Source organism: Tubulanus polymorphus, chromosome 10 (assembly GCF_964204645.1).
Source record: "Tubulanus polymorphus chromosome 10, tnTubPoly1.2, whole genome shotgun sequence".
Classification (NCBI taxonomy): Eukaryota; Metazoa; Nemertea; class Palaeonemertea; order Tubulaniformes; family Tubulanidae; genus Tubulanus; species Tubulanus polymorphus.
This window is the reverse complement of record NC_134034.1, coordinates 3,049,573-3,069,493: the sequence shown is the minus strand read 5'-3', so window position 1 is coordinate 3,069,493 and position 19,921 is coordinate 3,049,573. Positions and strand designations below refer to the sequence as shown.

The window sequence follows — 19,921 nt, the reverse complement described above, 5'->3', positions numbered from 1 at the left end:
GCGGAGAAAGATTTCTTAGTTAATTAGCTAAATCAAACAGAAGTCAGGGCGCGGTTTAAACTGTATTTAACTTCTGGAATGGTAATCGATTTTTTTCTAAACGGTCGTCTTGCCGCCGGTTGCCAGAATAGACGAGTGATGAAATTTTTCGCAGCGGTGGATCCAAGCGAACTCGTGAGAAAACTCGTCAAAGAACATCAAATCTTTCTAATGTATTAAGTGTCTTTTCAACTTTGTCAACAAAGATGATCGGTACGTATCAGTGCGGGAGTATATAGGCCTAGTAGCCATTTTGGAAATCAGAGTGCCCTTTTGTGTGAGGCAATATCTTCAAAAATAGTCTACATGGATCCGCCCCTGTTACGGCACGGGAACATATTGAGGCCGTTCACGAAGACTTTCAGCATCAACTTGCGCAATTCGTTTCTGATTTCTTTTCCCGTCAGCAGATACACGCAGAGGTTGTACGAATAGTTTATCATCAGAATGTCGATGAGGGCGGCGAAGATGTTTTTCAATCGTGAATTCGTCCAGACAAAAGGGGCAAACAAAGTAGCGGGGAAAGTTGTGGCCAGGAAGAAGACGCACAACAACAGAACCAACACGGTTACCTGATTCGAGTATTTCGATGCGCGGGTTGTTTTCGAGTCGCCCTTTTTTCGGTACAAAGCGACAGAGGTTATCACGGACGTGATCGCTAACGCAATAAACGGGCCTACTGAGGTAAGAATAGAAGTCAGCAAAGGCTTGGTGAATTGCTGGTCTTTGAAATTACAGCCGCTATCGCTAACATCGATAGTTACGAGTAAATAGCTATTTATAAGCGCTATGGAGCAGGCTACGAATAAACAGAGTCTAGACGCGGTTTTCGGGCTCCAGAAACGAGGGCCTCTGAACGGAAAACAAACCACGCACATTCGCTCGGCGGCTACGAGGACCAACGTCCACGGACTTGCCGATACGCATATTGTTATGAAATACTCGAAACATATACATTGAATTCGTGTTGACGGTTTGAGGGCTATCTTCCCGTGAAATGTGTAAGATACGACGTTGATGTATTTCATCGAACACGTGATCAGTACGAGAGTGTCGCAGACGGCTAGTTGAACGAACACGCGACTGTACGAACGTCGCCACAGTTTACGCTGCAGCATCACTACCACGATCAAGAGATTGCCGACGAATCCGATGATAAAACAAACACCGGCGAATACCAGGTAAAACCAGAGATAGGTCTCGTTTATCGTGGTTGCAGCCAGTACGATCGCTGTGTAGACATTCGTCGGATTCGCCGTGCGGTTCTGGGGAACTGAAGATGCAGCCATTGCGTCGACCAATCAGACTATTCTCTCAATTACGGCTAATTATCGTAAATATATCGAGAAAACTATAATTATAGATTTTACCAACGTGCACGCATTCTTATTTCGTTCACGAATTCAAATGACCTTCAATTTTACAATATACCAATATACTTACGCTACGTGAAAATCATAGTTGTTTCTTAGGGAATCAATGGTCTTCCTTGAATTCATAACGTACGTTCACGCGAATCATTAGTTTATTGTATTTCAAAGTTGAAAGATTTAGATACATTTATGTATATTTTTAATTCATTACAATACTAAGAAGAGTTTGAGAAATTCAGTAGACTGTTTCTTAATTGGCGTTTCGAGGGTTCCCTCGGGGAATGTAGATCTCAGTGATGGTCGCTCTGCGCGCGGAGAGGATCGCTCTATACTATATCACGATCTTCATCCGACCGAATTGAGGGTTCCCTGGGAACGTGGATCTCAGTGATGGTCGCTCTATGCGCGGTGAGGAGCGCTCTATACAATATCACGATCTTCATCCGACCGAATTGAGGGTTCCCTGGGAACGTGGATCTCAGTGATGGTCGCTCTATGCGCGGTGAGGAGCGCTCTATACTATATCACGATCTTCATCCGACCGAATTGAGGGTTCCTTGGGAACGTGGATCTCAGTGATGGTCGCTCTATGCGCGGTGAGGAGCGCTCTATACTATATCACGATCTTCACCCGACCGAATTGAGGGTTCCCTGGGAACGTGGATCTCAGCGATGGTTGCTCCATGCGCGGTGAGGAGCGCTCTATACTATATCACGATCTTCATCCGACCGAATTGAGGGTTCCCTGGGAACGTGGATCTCAGTGATGGTCGCTCTATGCGCGGTGAGGAGCGCTCTATACTATATCACGATCTTCATCCGACCGAATTGAGGGTTCCCTGGGAACGTGGATCTCATTGATGGTCGCTCTATGCGCGGTGAGGAGCGCTCTATACTATATCACGATCTTCACCCGACCGAATTGAGGGTTCCCTGGGAACGTGGATCTCAGTGATGGTCGCTCTGCGCGCGGTGAGGAGCACGCTAAACTATCTCGATCTTCACCAGGCCGAATTGAGGGTTCCCGGGGAACTTGGATCTCAGTGATTGTCGCAGCTCCATGCGCACACGACCACAATGAAGGCAAATACCAGCACACAAACATTTGTGACAAGTCATCTTAATATACTACATAAACTTTATTTCAGAAAATAAGATCAAAATGCAAATAATCGTTATTTGTAAATAGTTCATTTTTGAATATAGTGCCCGGGACGGTTTTATAGACTGGTATTACCTTTAACCCGGGGGTAAACTCCATTCATTTTCAATTGAGTTAGCCCGCGGGTTAAAGGTCATACCAGTCTATAAAACCGGGACACTATGTGTTTAAATTCCTCTAAATCACTCAAATAATGGTCGTGCAATACACATCACACACGTTGAAAGCCAGCGGCATAGAAGCAGCATAGCAAAGCCCGTGACGGACTTAGGCGAATTCCATCATCGGCAAATCAGTCTTCGCACAACGAATTCGCCTACTAATATTTTATCAACCGGCCTTATGGACTCCCGATTTCAACCCAAGGCGAATTATACGACATCGATTCGCCTACGAGATTCGCCTTGTGTGTTTATCACTAGCTTATGTAAGCGCTATATTATACGGGGCCGTGAGTGCCATCACAAAACTAAAAAAAAAAATGCGCGATTCACAAAAGATTGTCTAAATCATAGCTCATTAGACAAGGGCGGATCCAGAGGGGTGCGGAGCGCGTGCGCCCTTGAAGTTTTCCGATTGCCTTTTTTTCTGGCCCCAATTGTTTGCCAGAACCCCCCCCCCCCCACAGGATTCGCACTTTGGGTACTCGCGCAGCGCCGCCCTTTGGAGAAATCATAGATCCGCCCCAGTGAGAAACATCAAACATCTATCAATACATAGAACTCAATATCAGATCACATTTTTAGTGAATAACATTCAACTTGTAAGAGTGAAAAATATAAATATCCGTGTACAACTCAGGCTTAAAAAATCAAAAAATCACATGTTATGCCCTGAATATAAGTTGGAGGGAATGTTGATGTAACTACCACGCGGGTTCTCAGCATTTCACGGGCTATCAGATTCTGTGAGTATATGTCACACACTCAAGACTCTAAGGCAGAGGGGAATTTTCATCGTTAAGAAATATTCTTCAAAACTCATCAGCAGTTTCCTAATCACTTTTTTTCGATAAACTTCACTTTTTAAGACACATTTATACAGATGTTATACATATATGTATACATATGCATACGCATGGAATGCATATGCATATGCATATGGGATGCATATACATACGCATATGGGATGCATATGCATATGCATATACATGCAGATATACGAGATGATCTCCCAGTTTAAAATCACATGCTATAACAGACAATAAACTATGCGTACTGTATATAAATACGGAGAAATTATTTTGTAAATCATTGTATGAATAAATTTGATTTAAAAAAAAGAAAAAACATCACAGTTTTCTTTTTGTTCCTCCCAAGGACTAGATATTGCACAGGCAGTTCGCGTTAAAAACTATTTAGAGTGAACAATTTCTACGTATATCGTATAGAAATAATTTACAACAAACAGTGAAGGTATATATATATATATATATATATATATATATATATATATATATATATATATATATATATATATATATATATATATATATATATATATCTGTTTTGTATCCTGAAAACAATAGATTTTTGAGATAGAAGTCTAATCGCTCCCCGCGCATAGGCCTGGAAATGGACCGTTTTAGAAACGGGGAATTTTTTTGCTTTTTGCAAAGTAGGTGCAACGATCGGACTTCTATCTTATTTCACTCGCAAAAGAAAACTAGCAAGATATTCTGGATCAGCATTCAAGATTGTAACCAATTACTTTGACTTAACAGTCAAAATTAGTCAATTTTCAATTTCTTTAAGTCTACAGTCAAGATAAGTCATTTTTAATAAGTTAGTCCGTTTTCAATCACTTTGAATCAGGAGACAAAATTCAGTTCATTTTCATTTACTAAAACCCAATAATTCGGGTCGACAAGTTCGTTCTCAAAAACTGGACGGATTGAGAATAAATGAGACAATTACGAGACGTACTGGAAATCACATTCTTAGGGGGTGGGGAGATAATTGTGCGAATAATATTCATATGAACACCAATTCGAATTAAGCCGATCTGAGTTAGATTAATTAAGCCAATTTTTGATTGTTTTTCAAGAATCATCGCAAAATATTTAACGGCGGAAAATTGTCACCGCACACAATTCAATAATGTCAATCAGTTGTTGATCGAAGCAACAGCAGCTACGGGCAAAAAATAAAGCAGCCGGGAAAAAACCCAAGGCGCCGAATTAGGATTTATCAGCGGGGGTATAGCGGCCACGGGTCTCTCGGAAATATTGTGAAATTCTCTAGAAGCCCGTTAAAGCGATTTTGCGGTATCAGAATCTCCAAACAAAAATCCTGTAGCAATCTTTTGTTCCGGTTCAAAATTCATTAATTGGAAAAGATTTCGTTTTTGATCAGAGAAACTAGAGTGGAGCCTATGACCTCCGAAGTTCCTGTCAAATCCGCAACCCTGGCATACCCCCCTTCGCTAACCCTCGTACAGATCGGCGCCTGTTACTACAATAAAATCCACTTAATCCGGATATTTTCCATCTTATACATAAATATATGTAAAACATAATGTTTAACCCTTTCAGCGCGTCTACACTGCGATGCGGTGTACAAATTGGTAATGAGTTTGCTAGTACAGCACCGCGGGTGTCCCTAGGGGGTTCGGCAGTTCAAACAAACCCCCTTATCAATTTTCAAACGTCGACGAACATCGGCACATGTTCTGGTATACGTAGTGAAATAGTAGTAACTAATAATACACGGCACTAAAGCGATATGCCCGTTTTTCAACACAAAAATTGTGGGTGAAATTTTTCAATACTTTCAAATTATCGCCAGCACTTTCCGATATTAGTTAGTAAGCACTGAAAGGGTCAACGCAGATTTCTCATAAATTTCATTGGTCCCAAATGATCAGATATAAACAGGCTCTCTGCGGTCTCGTAACAAAATTATTCCTTCCTGTTGCGTAGAATTTCCAAGATGGCCGAACAATTTTCGTTGGCGACACGGACCGCCTCTTCTGCCTCGGTTAACAGCTAGAATAAAAGAAATACATTTTTAGAAAACAGGTCCATGATGGATCTTTACAGGGTTCACTTCAGGCAAGTGGCATTCTAAAAGCCTTGATCGAGTAAAAGTTCTTTGACCCAGTTCGGCAGTTTTGAAACTCTCTGGACCCAGTGCAATAGTTCATGTGCATGATTTGACCTTTAAAAGTCAAAATGTTTAGAAATGAACTAAGATCTTTAATTTCATCTAACCCTTGCAGTGTGTCTACACTGCAGTGCAATGTATAAATCAATGATAGACTTTGTTAGTACACTGCGTCGCGGTGCATCATTAATTAATTTGCATCCCTATTGAAAGATGGCAGCACCTGTCAAACACAGTGAAATATTAGTTACTAATGATACACCGCACCGGGGTGTACTCACAAGTGGTATGCCTGTTTTATGCGACGCTGGGCTGGAATTTTTGAAGATTTTCAAATTATCTGCACGACACTTAATGCTGGGAATAAATCAGTCAGCACTGAAAAGGCTAAAGCTTAACCGACTATTTCGGAACCGGGTTCAGAACTGTGCAACTGGTTCATTCACCTTAGTTTTATACTCTTCATCGCTGATATCTTTAACGTTGATCTCGACGTTCCAGAAAGCTCCGAGCACTCCTGATTCCAGACACCGTGCGCCAACCTATTGTAGAAATAGAGATAGTTTAGGGGTATGCGATCGATTTGAATAGATCTGTATAACTGAGACCCGAGGACCTTGAATGAATCCGGGCTTGGTTTTATAGACCGGTATTACCTTTAACCCGGGGGCAAACTAGATTGAAAATGAACCAAGTTAACTCCAGGGGTAAAGGTAATACCAGTCTGTAAAACCGCCCCCTGTAGAACTGAGACCTGAACTGAAACCTCCTGCCGTGTTCGCACTCATGAACCAAGTACATGCATACAACTAGACCTCAGATGTATTCGGCCCCTATTCCAGGATTCGCCCCTAATTACATAATTGCTTGTATCCAAAACCTAATTTTCAATTTTTTTTGTCACAATTATCCGAACTCCCTACGCAGGATTTTATGCCTCCAAGACCGTAACATTTTGGGACGCGGGCCCTTCCTTTCACCTCTGGACACGTCCACCCCCTTTCCATGTTTTCCGGGATACGCCCTCGTTTACCTGTAGATCTGATTTACAGTTGATATTCGCGACTTGCGACATTTCCTTCAACGCCGGCCACAATTCGTTCGATCTTCTGATGACAGTCATCGGCACGTCGATCGCCGATTTCAAACCGCGTTGCATCGCCACTGTACGCCTGCAAATAAAATACGTGACATTTTGAAAATTTTGTTTATCTGTATAGACCTGCAGGGGTGAATACGAATTTGAATTTATTTTTCACTTCAAATAACAATTACATACAATACATAGATACGTTAGATTACATTAATGTTCATTGAATGTTAAGGACACGCCTAGAACCATAAGGCTGTACAAGAGGAGCGCCCCATGATGAATGAAGATAATAACAATAATCATAATCAGTAATAAAAATAGTAATAATAATAATAATAATAATGTAATGTCTTACAGGGCCCATTTTCACCAAAAAGTTTTACTAAAATATTTGGTGTAATCGCTATTGGTTACTGCATAGTTCCAATGAGGACAACAAGTCAAACCTAACTGATTTAGGCTTAAACTTTTTCATGAAACTGACTCCTGAATACTAGCTCACTTGTCACAATCGGAATCACCAAATGCCACAGTTCCCATTGTCTAGAACAAGAAAATCACGCCAGTACCTCGAGGCGAAAGACGTGTATTCGAATAATTACCTCTCTTGTTCGTCCGGTGTCGATTTCGGTAACTTCAGCGCCGTCATGTAATCGTTGAAAGCCTCGGCGTCCGCGTCGATGAAACCCATCAGATCTTTCATCGTTTTATAAAACGGCGGAATCAAACGCCGCATCGTCGCGTCCAAACTTTCGAATACTCGCTTGCCGTACGTCAACTGCCCGACCATCGATCCTAGTGCCGCCCCCTACAATGCAGACGCGCAAGATTTGCAATATAGTATCGAATTGCAGGGCTGCCGACCTCTGAAAAGTGCTATCAGTAACAAGTTGAATTTTTTTTCAAAAAAATTTCATCGAAATATGAAAGAAAATCTTCAAATTAATCAGCAATCAACAGTTAAGACCCTCAGTAACACCTTTCATATTTCTGTTCAAATTAATCAGTAATCGACAGTAAGACCCTCAGTAACATCTTTCATATTTCTGTTCAAATTAATCAGTAATCGACAGTAAGACCCTCAGTAACATCTTTCATATTTTTGTTCAAATTAATCAGTAATCAACATTAAGACCTACAGTAACATCTTTCATATTTCTCTTCAAATTAATCAGTAATCAACATTATGACCTACAGTGACATCTTTCATATTTCTCTTCAAATTAATCAGTAATCAACATTAAGACCTACAGTAACATCTTTCATATTTCTGTTCAAATGAATCAGTAATCAACAGTAAGACCCTCAGTAACATCTTTCATATTTCTGTTCAAATGAATCAGTAATCAACAGTAAGACCCTCAGTAACATCTTCCATATTTCTGTTCAAATTAATCAGTAATCAACATTAAGACCCGCGGTAACATCTTTCATATTTCTGTTGAAATTAATCAGTAATCAACATTAAGACCTGCGGTAACATCTATCATATTTCTGTTGAAATTAATCAGTAATCAACAGAAAGACCCTCAGTAACATCTATCGTATTTCTGTTGAAATTAATCAGTAATCAACAGTAAGACCCTCGGTAACATATGTAATTTTTCTGTATGCATCAAATCAGTACTTCTCATTGTAAAATACTAACAAATACTGAAAATCGGGAACAGTTGGCAGTTCTGAAATTGCCGCAGAAGCTTTGGGATAGAATTGGAATGGATCTGTTCCGTAACACATACCATAGTAGCGTTTAATGCGGCAACTGAGCCGCCCCCTGGTGCAGCCGAGCGGTAACCAACGTTATAGATGAAATTCTTCAATTGCATACTGACGAGCGGTCCCTCTTTCTCCGTTTCAACCATATACCTATAAATAGACGAAACGCGTTTCCAATTTCGAACGAACAAATGAACCGATGATACCACATCAATTTCTCATGTTTAAACGCAACTGATTTTAATCATCTACGATGAACTCGGTCTGAAGAATATTCACATCGATACAAACTGTGACTGAAGAGTGACAACTTTCAAACACTCTTAGTTTCACCTTATGATCTGATAACGCATACCATACATGGACTTGATCAGAGACAAATGTCCATCAAAAGGATGTTTACCAAACCCAGATTCACTTAAATTTTTCGGATAGCTTTCAAGTCACAAAGTAGCCCTGAGCAGCACTTTTTGTGACATTATTTTGTGATAAGTAAGCCCAAATCAGGGCCTTTAAAATTTTTTTCCTCAAAAAAGAACCCCTTTGTTACTCGCTACAAACCTGGGGCCAGTTGCGTAGTCATGGCTTAGATTTAAGACCATTCTAAGACCAACTTAGTTCTATAGCCAATCTAACAACTTAAGACCAGTCTTAAGATTTAAGACCACTTTTGGACTGAAGTCACGACTGTGCAACTGGCCCCTAAATCAGGAGCCCCGCCCGCCTCTCACCCCTCTCCAACTTACTCGATGATTCTTTCTTTCGGATTGAATTCCGCTAACGAGTGAAGCCCGAGTCGATCAACGACCAGACGGATTTTCTGCGACTCGTCCAAAATAAACAGGTTCTCTTTGCGCATGTAATAATCGGCGGCCTGCAAGATCGCGGCTAGCGGAACCAGTCCGACTATCTGCGAACCGGTCACCGGTAAATTCATCTCCTGCAATCGTAGCAAATATTGTTGAATGTCGGAACTTTATTAGTTTCGAAATACGTCGAATAAGTCTCTTAGATTAAACTGATTGGAATTGAGGATGCCTGAGTGCGACACCAAAAGGATGACTTATGACGTACGCATAAAATGAGAATTCTGTCATCTTTTCCAAAATTTCTAGCTTAATGCCTACATAGTAACATCCTCCTCCCCGGCAGGGATTCGAACCTGATGGCATCGAGATTGCCACTGTACAAAACCCTGCCACGCTAGACCGAGTGCGCAGCTTAGATGATGTCATTATCAGCCAATCAGATACCCCGTTTTATTTTTGCACGGGTTTTCCCATTTATAGTTCTTCCGTGAAATTAATCTCAGCGATTATACAACGAGCAATCTGATTGGTGCCGCAAGTTTTCGTGCGGCAAAGCTGCGCGTGTACCTGCGCACCCGGTCTACTGTGGTAGGTGTTCGTGCCGTGGCTGAGTGTAGCGATCCTATCAGGTTCGAGTCCCCGCCGAGGGAGGATGACGTAGTAAATGAATGAACCTAAAATAAGTTATCGCACTCATCAATGTTTTCATCGAGAAAGACTCATTCGGAAATTTGAATTAATAAATAATCAAAGTCTAGTTTTTACCTTCGCATCTTCGACGCAAGCTTCGAAAACCTCGTGTATCGGCGTGACGTCGAAATCGGTGATATTAGCAGAGACCTGAGCGAGTTCAGCCTCTTCCAACCACCAACCGATAGCCTGCACGTTCTTGAAACTACCGGGCTGAAAATAGAATTTATCAACAAAAATTAAGTCTCCGTTATAGTTCAACTGGGGCCGGTTCCATAGTCATGACTTAAGACTTAAGACTGGTCTAAGACTCTTTTAGTTATATAGCTAATCTAACAGCTTAAAGACCAGTCTTAAGATTCAAGACCAATTTTGGACTTAAGTCTCGACTATGGAACTGGCCCAAGGTGCAATAAATCGCTTCAATTCTCCATTCCTCTTTCTCTCTACCTGACTCTCACCGTCTCTTTCTTCCCTTTCCACCTTTCTCTGCCCTCTCTCCCGACCTGTCTCTTCTCCCTCTGTCCATTTACTACCTCACCTCTCCCCTCTGTCTTTCTTCTTTCTCGCCCTCTTCCCACCCTTCCTGCCTCTCTTCCTTCTGTCTTCTGCCTCTTCCCTCTCCCCCGCTTTTTCTTCTCACTGCCTCTCAGAGAAAGCGAAGGAATTTCTCTCTCTCCCTCACTCACCCTCTCTCTCCCTCCCAGAACCGAAGTCCTAATTCGAAACCACCTGTCGAAACTACCATGGACAAAGCTCTGCTAACTGTCAGTTGTGAGCCATAACAACCTTTAAAAGGTCCTGGCCGTCTCTTAAGACCCACTAGGGTTACGCTGTAACTAATTGCAGTTGGGACGTAAAACTCATCTAAACTCTAAACTCTGACGTGTATACGTGTATGTATTACCTGGTCTTTTCCGCGGCCCTGTTCTCGGATATCTAACGCGATCCTGTGCGCCTGTTCTTTCGTCGACAGCAAGTTTACGTTGTAGGCGACGAGGAACTTGCGCGCGCCGGTCGCCGTAGCTCCCCAGTGGGGCACGAATTCAGCCGGGCCGTAGTTCGGGCTCCACTCGGGCTTACCGATCTGAATTAAACAATCGAATGAGCAACTAGTTTTAGCATTTCGCCGGTCAAATTTGTGATAGTATGAACTTCGTAACTTACTTTGTCCAGTATTCCCTCGTATTCCCCGGAACGAACTTGCGGTAACGATTTCCGGTATTTCAAGTGCTCCTCGTCGGTGACGGCTTCGCCGTATAAATACACTACAAATAACGAAAACAATAACGCAGTCAACAAACTGTCGCGAAAAAAAAAAATCTCAAAACGCGTCGAGAGGGTCGACTTAGAACGGAAACTTCCTTCGACATTGCGCGGAGAAAATCTCAAACTGCATCAGCGACAGCACGTGCACTCCCCTCCTAAAGTCCTCGCTATTTTGTAATTGGTTTTCCATAGAAAATGAAGTGAATTTGGATAAAATCGTTATTCAATTTGTGAGTAGAAATGAGGCGCCACGATCGTGCCTAAAACGCGTCTCCTCGCATCTCATTTTGAAAAGTTTTCTGGGGGAGGACGCCCAAATCCCCTTCCTAATTTGTGCACCCCGTCCCTGAAATCCTGGATCCTTTGTGGTGTATAAAGGGTTAATTTAGAACTGACGTGTAGGCCCTATAGCCCAGAATCTCAATCTCAATCCGCATACAAAGATGAATTTCACTTTATTATGTCATGCAAGAAAAACAAACAAGAACGGTATAAACTTTTTGTGGATATGTCACAGGAGGTGCATGACTTCCAAGAACTAACAAAACAACAACAGTTTCAAATATTAATGGCTAACTATCAAATATATATATTTATAAATAAATCTAATTAATGGTGACTTATAAGCCCGTTGAGGGCTGGGTAGTGTTGAAATGTATATATTATATGTTGGTAAAGAAGACTTATGACTACATGTCACAATAATAAAATAAATATACACAAAATATACACACAAAGGGACATCTCAAACTGCTTACAAAAGCTTTATTAGGACAGAACCATAAATACTGCCCCAAACATATCGCAACCTAAGACTAGAAAAGGTTCATTAATGGATATATGGATACGTTACCTGGCACCCCTAATTCCATTGAGAGGCGTTCTCCAAATTCTTTAGCGCATTCCACGCATTCCTCCATCGTAACGTCTTGTAACGGAATAAACGGACAAACGTCTAGAGCTCCGAACCGCGGGTGTTCTCCTGAAATCAAAATATTTTCAGAACTAAAAAATTTGCACGTCACCCGGGAGTCTAAAGTGGTCTATAAGATTTTTTAGACTCGGCTCAAGTTGTACGAGTGGCTTTAGATGTAAGAATGGTTTTTACATAGGCTGTAGAATGAAGATGGTCTAAGACTCGTCTTAAATCTAAGCCATGACTATGTAAATTGGCAATTGGGCAAGTTGCACAGTCGTGACATAAGTCCAAAAGTGGTCTTAAATCTTAAGACTGGTCTTAAGTCTAAGGCATGACTGCTAAAGTGGGCCCTGAGTTTTAGCCGATGCCTGGGTTTTAGCTGATGCCTCAATGAGCCAGTTCCTAAGTCAGGGGTCGGTTGCACAGTCAAGGCTAAGATTTAAGACCTAGTCTAAAACCTTCTTTGTTCAATAGTCTTAAGACTAGTCTTAAGACAACTTAAGACTAGTCTTGTCTTAAGACTAGTCTTAAGACAACTTAAGACTAGTCTTAAGATTTAGGACCACTTTTGTATTTCTTCTATGCAAATGGGCCCTAGAGACTTACTTATTCTAAAGACCAGTCTTAAGTTGTTAGATTGGCTATAGAATGAAGTTAGTCTTAGACTGGTTTTAAATCTGGGCCATGACTGTGCAACCGGCGCCTGAAGTTCCACCGTATTTCAAATGGACAAAAGTAACATCCCCATCGGATCGAAATCAGGATTAATGTAACAGGAATTAAAGCGGGCTTAATCAGAGAGGTAGGCCTACACGTACCGCTATGCCGAGTCATGTCGATTAGCTGAGCGGCCGCCCGAGCCGCGTTCAAAGCGCCCTCTACAACGGCGTCCGGAGATCCGACGAACGTGTACACGGTCCTGTTGGTCGACGCGCCGGGGTCGACGTCGAGAAGAGAACAGCCATCCGTTGATTGGATCGCCGCGGCAATAGCTTCGACAACCTGAATGATAACAATACAATGATGGTTTCGATGTAGGGCAGACCACGGCGACAACGCTCCTACTGCGGCAGGTGAATTCAACCATTATCCACCAGGTGTCGCTAGTGTACTGTAAGAAGTTTACACTAGATTTTTCTCAAACTCCATTAACCCTTTCAGTGCATCTACACCGCAGTGCGAATCAGTAATGGATTTTGCTAGTACACCGCACTGCGGTGTATTGATTTAATTAGTAATTACTAATTATCTCTCCTGAAAGATGGCAGCACCTGTCAAACATAGAGAAATATTAGTAACTAATGATACACCGCGCCGCGGTGTAGACGCACTATAGTGCTATTCCCGTTATTCAACACACTAGGGTGGAATTTTTCAGAATTTTCAAATTATCTTCAGCCCTATAGGGTATTAATTAGCCAGCACTGAAAGGGTTAAAATGTAACAATAATTTCTCAAATTCTATGCATGATGTATGAAAATCGTGCCACATTGAACTGTAAAGACTAATCAGAATTAATTTCGATGCGCGATTCACCTAATGTTCGGATCGGAAGACCGAATGAGATCCGAGCAGAAAATTAATCGAAAATGAATTTATTTTGATCAGATTTCAATAACCTAGGCTAGATCGGAGTCACTAGATCAGCCCCCTGTCCTGTCTTTTTACTGATCCGATCCGGCTCCAGTCGGAAAAACCACACCACACAGTCACAGATCATTTTCAGCAGACTTCAATCACAGTGATCAAGACAATGAATTCTACTCAAAATCCTAATTCAACATCCTAACTGATATACATTTGTCCATAGATTGACCATAACATCGAAATCCGTCCCGAGTTTGACAGTATAAAATTCCGAAACTAAAAAAAAAAGTTGATTTGAATTGAATTGGGGGTGTGTGTGTATTTTCAGACTTTTAACAGATTGATTAGAGCGACCTCACGAATATCTTCCTTATTTATGAGTCGATATTAACCTCTTTATGTCGTCCTTCTGAGAAATTGGGCACGCATTCGACGAGTCGCGGCATTTTCAGGTCGTTTCTGATTTATTTCCGATTTTTGACAGTTGCGTAAACAACCTCGGGAGCTAAGGATTAGACGCGATGCCTCAGAGGCTGGTATTACGTCACGGGATGCGCAGTGGCTGCTGTTTGAAATGCGCGAGGGAGCAGCATCACAAAATTTCGATTTTAATGTATACAACTTTATTGTCTAAGTATTACAACTTTTATGACAAAATTAACATAACATAGTACCAATTTTAGGGACGCCAACCGACTTTGGAAGCCAACTCATCAGGAATTAAATAGAATATCCAATCTAAAGAAAGTTTGAGAGCTGTTGTACAGTCGTTGATTGACACTGAGCCAAACGCTGATAGGTGGTGAAACTTTTTGAAACATTTTTGTTTGAAAAATCGCAAAAAGAAATTCCCCAAGCCTTATTTTTTTCTTAGTTCACAAGTGGGAAATTTTGTACAGAAATCGTGGTCGGATTGAAACTGCCACGCAGTTCAATTCTTGAAATCCTTTAGAAAAGAGTCAAAACCTGAATCCCTGAATGATGTTATTTCCCAGTGCATTTTAAAAGCACGTTGGTGAAAATGTCTTAGGAACAAGTCGTCAAATTCATTCTGTTGAGCAAATCTTATTTGATTAGAAGACACTAGCAAATGATTAGGAAAATAAAATCTGATATGACAAATCTCCGGAAACTTTCCGAAAAGCTGAAGCGATTTCTGAATGGGACAGAAAATTATCAAAATACCATTGCAATACAAGAACATGAAAACAAACTGTAAGATACTTTATTGAATTTTAGTGATTCTATTTTGCAATCTGATGAAATATGGTTAACAATACTATACATCATGCCGATTGAAATGCCAGGAACCGCAAGAATCCGGAAATTATGATAAATACAGGAAAACTTAGTTGTCGAATAAACACTATAATCCGTGTATACTGTAGATAAATAAAGAAATCCCACACTTCGAATTAAATTATAGGATAGAATTTATTATTTCGAAACCACAGAGTTGTTGACTAACAGCCATCATCAGGTGGAATGACCAGAAAAACAAGTAACAAAGCATATTAACTCGCAGGATCTAAACAGTGAATCAAAACTAAAGATAAACATTTAATGCTTGGTCTGTTTATCTTTAGTTTTGATACACTGCTTCTATTTTAGATCCTGCGAGTTTATGCTTTGTTACTCGTTTTTTTGGTCATTCTACCTGATGATGGCTGTTAGTCAACAGCCGAAACGTTGTGGTTTCATTATGATAAATTTGATCGTATGATTTTAAAATTCGAAGTGTGGGATTTCCTCATTTATCTACAGGAAAACTTGTATTCATCGTGGTGGTTTGATAAAACCATACACCGTGCGTACGAATTGCATTTGTTATTCAGAAAATCTTTTTCGCTGATCGTGTTTGAAGGTCGAATTCTACACCACTAGTTCTCAGAATTAGTGTGAGTTCAATGTGTAATCAGTAGGCCTAGTAACAGACGACTGGCAATGTGACGTCTAGTTTGAATGGTCGTGTGTTTGATGATGGGATAGGCTACATAGTGTTAGCGTTCTAGAGATAACAGAAGTGAACTGTGTAAACTCAAATATCGGCAGTAAAAACATTATTGTTCGAACACGATCCAGTGTTTAATCAGACAGTTCCCTTACCAACCTTACAACGGCAAATTTTCATACAAAGAAAAAATAAAAAGGCACTTTAAAATTCCGACCGTGTCGGGCCACACGGTCCACACGGTCTAAATCCGCCCCTGAAACAAATCCCCCTAGGTTCGGTTTTCTATCAACTTAAGTATAAAAACCTAAATGAAAATAGATAGATACTTCTACAATAATATCTAGCAAACACATATGCACATACATATTCATCATATCATTCAAACTATATATTTCTTCATAGAAATTTACAAAACTATACGTCGTATGATAATCTAATTTTTTGTGCATGTTGTTGTTTGTGCATGTTGCTTGATTAGTCCATTTTATGCACGTAGCTTGGTCAAGGGATCACTATCCAAGGTGAATTGTAAAGAAATACCCCGGAAAATTTTTAAAACTAAGTTTTTCAACATACGAATTCAATTGCAGTATTTTGTTCGAGATTAGCTGTGAAATCTGGATGTTGATTTTTACCGAGGAAGTGGGGGGGGGGGGATTGGCGTAATAAGTTTTCTGTTCGCCAATTTCCCCCAATTTGAACAAGTTCTCGACAATGTAACTGCATACAGAAAACAAACGAGTTGCAATAGATTTTTATGTCAAAACATCAGCTTTTTCAGGTTGAGACCAAATTCCTCAGTTCAACACAGATTCCACAATCCTGGACCAAGTTCAATAAAACTAGATCCACTTTTGAAAGATCTGGGTTCAATTCCACACGTTGTTCATCTGTTTCTACAGTTCTATCCACAGCCCTGAACCCAGTTCCACAGTTTGGGACCTACCTCTAGTTGTGGATCTAGTTCCACAGTTCTTGTTGACCCAGTTCCATAGTTCTGGATCTACTTCTACCTATCCCAAGTACAGTTTTAGACAACACTGAGTTTATTGACCCAGTTCGAGATCCGGGCGTAACTAAACAGTAAGGACCCAGTTCCACATTTTCTAGATCTGCTTCTACATGATCGGCCCAGTTACCCAGGTCCACAGTTGCGGACCTTGCGGATCCAGTTTCACAGTTCTGCGCCTACTTCGAGCCAAGTTCTACGGTTATGGACCTACTTCTACAGTGGACCCAGTTCCACAGTCCACAGCCACTTTGGGTACGGAAGTTAGGTAAAATCCTTAGAATATTTTCTAGAAATTCGCTAAGTAGCGTGGACCCTTAGGCTGACGTTTGGGAATTATCTGCTTGGAAAAGGGAAGGAAAATAATAATGATAACGATAAAGCTTATAATCCGGAGGAAATCAAAAAGGTTTTCTGCGAAACAGCAAGAGAAGTCTCAAGTCTGTCGAATATCAGTTCGGTTAATATCTAAAACTTCAATTCAAATCTACAGCAGCCTTCTGGAAGTAATCACGCCTAGCGGTGATCTCTTTAGGGTGAGATCATTTGAAACATCATGTTCGTTTAATTTTTTTTGAATGAATAGATTCTCGTTAAAAAAAAGAAAATCCAATTCGTACAAAGCAGGTTTGATCTTATTATCTGTTCACAACGTTTGAGACTGTGGACATTCGACTAATCTAATTCATGTCTGGATGAAAATTTAAAACCGCCAACACGACCGTCCTTCAAATTTCCAGCAAAATACGGGTAGAATAACAGGCGCCAAAGATTAATCAAACAAAGCAGCGATCGATCCTGTAAATCGATGGTATTAAATCTATTGTTCAGTGAATTGTTTAATCTGAAGCCGTTTGGCAACTTCTGTTCAAATATTATTCAGGCCAGAAAATGTATAAAACTCGCAAGATTCAATCCGTAAAATGAGACATTCCTCAGTCGCTTCAACAGCACGTTTAGACATCTCAACACACAAGGTAAGATCACTTATAACATCTCTAGTTCTGGTGCGGCAGGGAGTAGTCTCTAGTTCTGGTGCGGCAGGGAGCCAGTATCTAGTTCTGGTGCGGCAGAGATACAGTCTCTAGTTCTGGTGCGGCAGGGAGCCAGACTCTAGTTCTGGTGCTGCTGGGAGCCAGTATCTAGTTCTGGTGCGGCAGGGCGCCAATTTCTAGTTCTGGTGCGACTGGGAGCCAGTCTCTAGTTCTGGTGTGGCAGGGAGCCAGTCTCTAGTTCTGGTGCGGCAGAGAGCCAGTCTCTAGTGCTGGTACGGCAGGGAGCCAGTCTCTAGTTCTGGTGCTGCTGGGAGCCAGTCTCTAGTTCTGGTGCGGCAGGGAACCAGTCTCTTGTTCTGGTGCTGCTGGGAGCTAGTCTCTAGTTCTGGTGCGGCAGGGAGCCAGTCTCTAGTTCTGGTGCGACAGGGAGCCAGTCTCTAGTTCTGGTGCTGCTGGGAGCCAGTGTCTAGTTCTGGTGCGGCAGGGAACCAGTCTCTCGGTGCTGGTACGGCAGGGAGCCAGTCTCTAGTTCTGGTGCTGCTGGGAGCCAGTATCTAGTTCTGGTGCTACCGGGAGCCATTCTTTTTCTAGCAACCAGGAACTAATCTATTGGGCGTTCTTATCGAAAAAATCTAGTAGATTAATATGTAGAATCAACTTTGGAAAAATCCATTTGACAAATCTCTATTCTCTTATGATCTACTTGCAGTTTACCGGAGAAAACATGAATTTGATCAGTTTGTTGGTGGTTTTTATGGCTGTTTTCTTGGTTTCAACCGATGCCATTGATCCGGCGAAGGCAAGAAGTAGAAATAAAAGTAAAAGTAAAGAATTGAAGCCTCTATGTCGCAAGGTAAATTAGGACAAGCGCGTCTCGTTAAAAGCGTTTGTTCAATCATACCACGTGTAGTTCGTTAAATCCATCTATCTGTCTGTCATCTGTCTGTCGATATGTCTATCTGTCTATCTGTCTGTCTGTCTATCTGCCTATCTGTCTGTCGTCAGTCTGGCTGCCTGTCTTATCTGTATGTCTGCATGCATGTCTATCTATCTATCTGCCTGACAGGCTGCCTGTCTTTTCTATCTGATCTGTCTGTCCGTCTGTCGTATGTCTGTCGTCTCTCTGTCTATCTTTCTGTCTGTCTGTCTACCCATTCTATCTACGTATCTATCCTCTTGGAAAGACAAATCACCGGAAATACCTCTAGTATTCTTGTAATCGTGATTTACAGTTGTACGTGAAGTGTTTACCTAGAAATAGCATTTTCAATCGTGTTTTTGTTTTTATTTTGCAGGCGTTAACTCATGCTCGTAAGTTATACGGCAACGCCGTATCACCACTGATGAAAGTAGATTGCGATACTATCACCAAGAGCAAGATCTTGGAAGTTTTACGATCACCGGATTCACGTCTACCTCGCCCCTTACCAAAAATCCTCAAATCAAAACGAGGCAAATCGCTGATAATCAATTTCGTAAGAAGTAATGTAAAAGATCTTGTAAAAAATGTAAAAGCTTTCAAAATGGCATTGAAACGGCTCTCGAAAGGACCAGTTACCACTGCAACGGATGCTGTGGATAATCCCGCTGAATCTGTGGATAATTCCGCTGATAATGCGGATAATCCCGCTGAATCTGTGGATAATCCCGCTGAATCTGTGGATGATTCCGCATGAATGACGGGTATTTTACACTTAAGATTTGAAGATGTATATGGTCCTGAGATAGGTGTCGGGTTTCCTGGTTCTATATACGATTAAAGTTTGTGTCAAATTATTAACATTTGTTTGAAAATGCAAATAAAAAATGATTGTTAGTCGGTATTAGAAATGAACGTATTGATGTATTGATTTTATTGATGGTTCGTAGTTCGTATAGTTTCCGAGCGAGTGCCAAGTTCCCAGTTTTTTCCAGCCCGTATCTGACATAATACCTGCGACAGGTTTGTGTAGCAGTATTAACAGGATCGTCTGCGATAGAAAAACAAATGACCAACGCGGAAACACCAGGGAGAGACACTGGTTCCGACCTTGACCTTGTTCGATGAGAAAATCGATACCCGTAGGCGTGAACAGTGGATGGGCGTGTCCTTCTGCTATCAGCCACAGACCACTGCCCGATCAGGCTTTATTCTTTCCGATCGATTTGATATTAGTAAGTGTGATGTACAGCGACGCATCGACCGCGTTTCTGATTACGGG

At 41.3% G+C, this 19,921-nt stretch overlaps 3 protein-coding genes across 4 annotated transcripts in view; 1 reads left to right on the top strand and 2 right to left on the bottom strand.

The window, feature by feature from the left end:
* Positions 1-341: 341 nt before the first annotated feature.
* On the bottom strand, positions 342-1,328 carry LOC141912225 (uncharacterized). The gene has a single exon (XM_074803444.1). The coding sequence runs from the start codon at positions 1,326-1,328 to the stop codon at positions 342-344; it is 987 nt and encodes a 328-aa protein (XP_074659545.1).
* A 2,765-nt stretch (positions 1,329-4,093) lies between these two features.
* Positions 4,094-19,921, bottom strand: part of LOC141911710 (formimidoyltransferase-cyclodeaminase-like) — a 46,980-nt gene continuing 31,152 nt past the window's right edge. The window contains exons 1-12 of one of the 2 annotated variants that reach the window (XM_074802720.1): positions 14,155-14,267; positions 12,993-13,176; positions 12,109-12,237; positions 11,154-11,254; positions 10,894-11,073; positions 10,062-10,199; positions 9,234-9,427; positions 8,511-8,637; positions 7,374-7,579; positions 6,712-6,850; positions 6,125-6,220; positions 4,094-5,560 (exon numbers count right to left, since the gene is read on the bottom strand). In XM_074802720.1, the coding sequence (XP_074658821.1) occupies positions 5,474-5,560; positions 6,125-6,220; positions 6,712-6,850; positions 7,374-7,579; positions 8,511-8,637; positions 9,234-9,427; positions 10,062-10,199; positions 10,894-11,073; positions 11,154-11,254; positions 12,109-12,237; positions 12,993-13,176; positions 14,155-14,208 (1,635 nt within the window). In that variant the 5' untranslated portion in view covers positions 14,209-14,267 and the 3' untranslated portion in view covers positions 4,094-5,473. Of the gene's footprint in view, positions 5,561-6,124; positions 6,221-6,711; positions 6,851-7,373; positions 7,580-8,510; positions 8,638-9,233; positions 9,428-10,061; positions 10,200-10,893; positions 11,074-11,153; positions 11,255-12,108; positions 12,238-12,992; positions 13,177-14,154; positions 14,268-19,921 lie in introns of those variants that run through there. The other variant, XM_074802721.1, reaches the window with a different exon arrangement.
* On the top strand, positions 17,649-19,396 carry LOC141912144 (uncharacterized). Its single transcript, XM_074803361.1, has 3 exons — positions 17,649-17,702; positions 18,430-18,573; positions 19,016-19,396. Exons 1-3 carry the CDS (start codon positions 17,649-17,651, stop codon positions 19,394-19,396), a joined length of 579 nt encoding a protein of 192 aa, XP_074659462.1.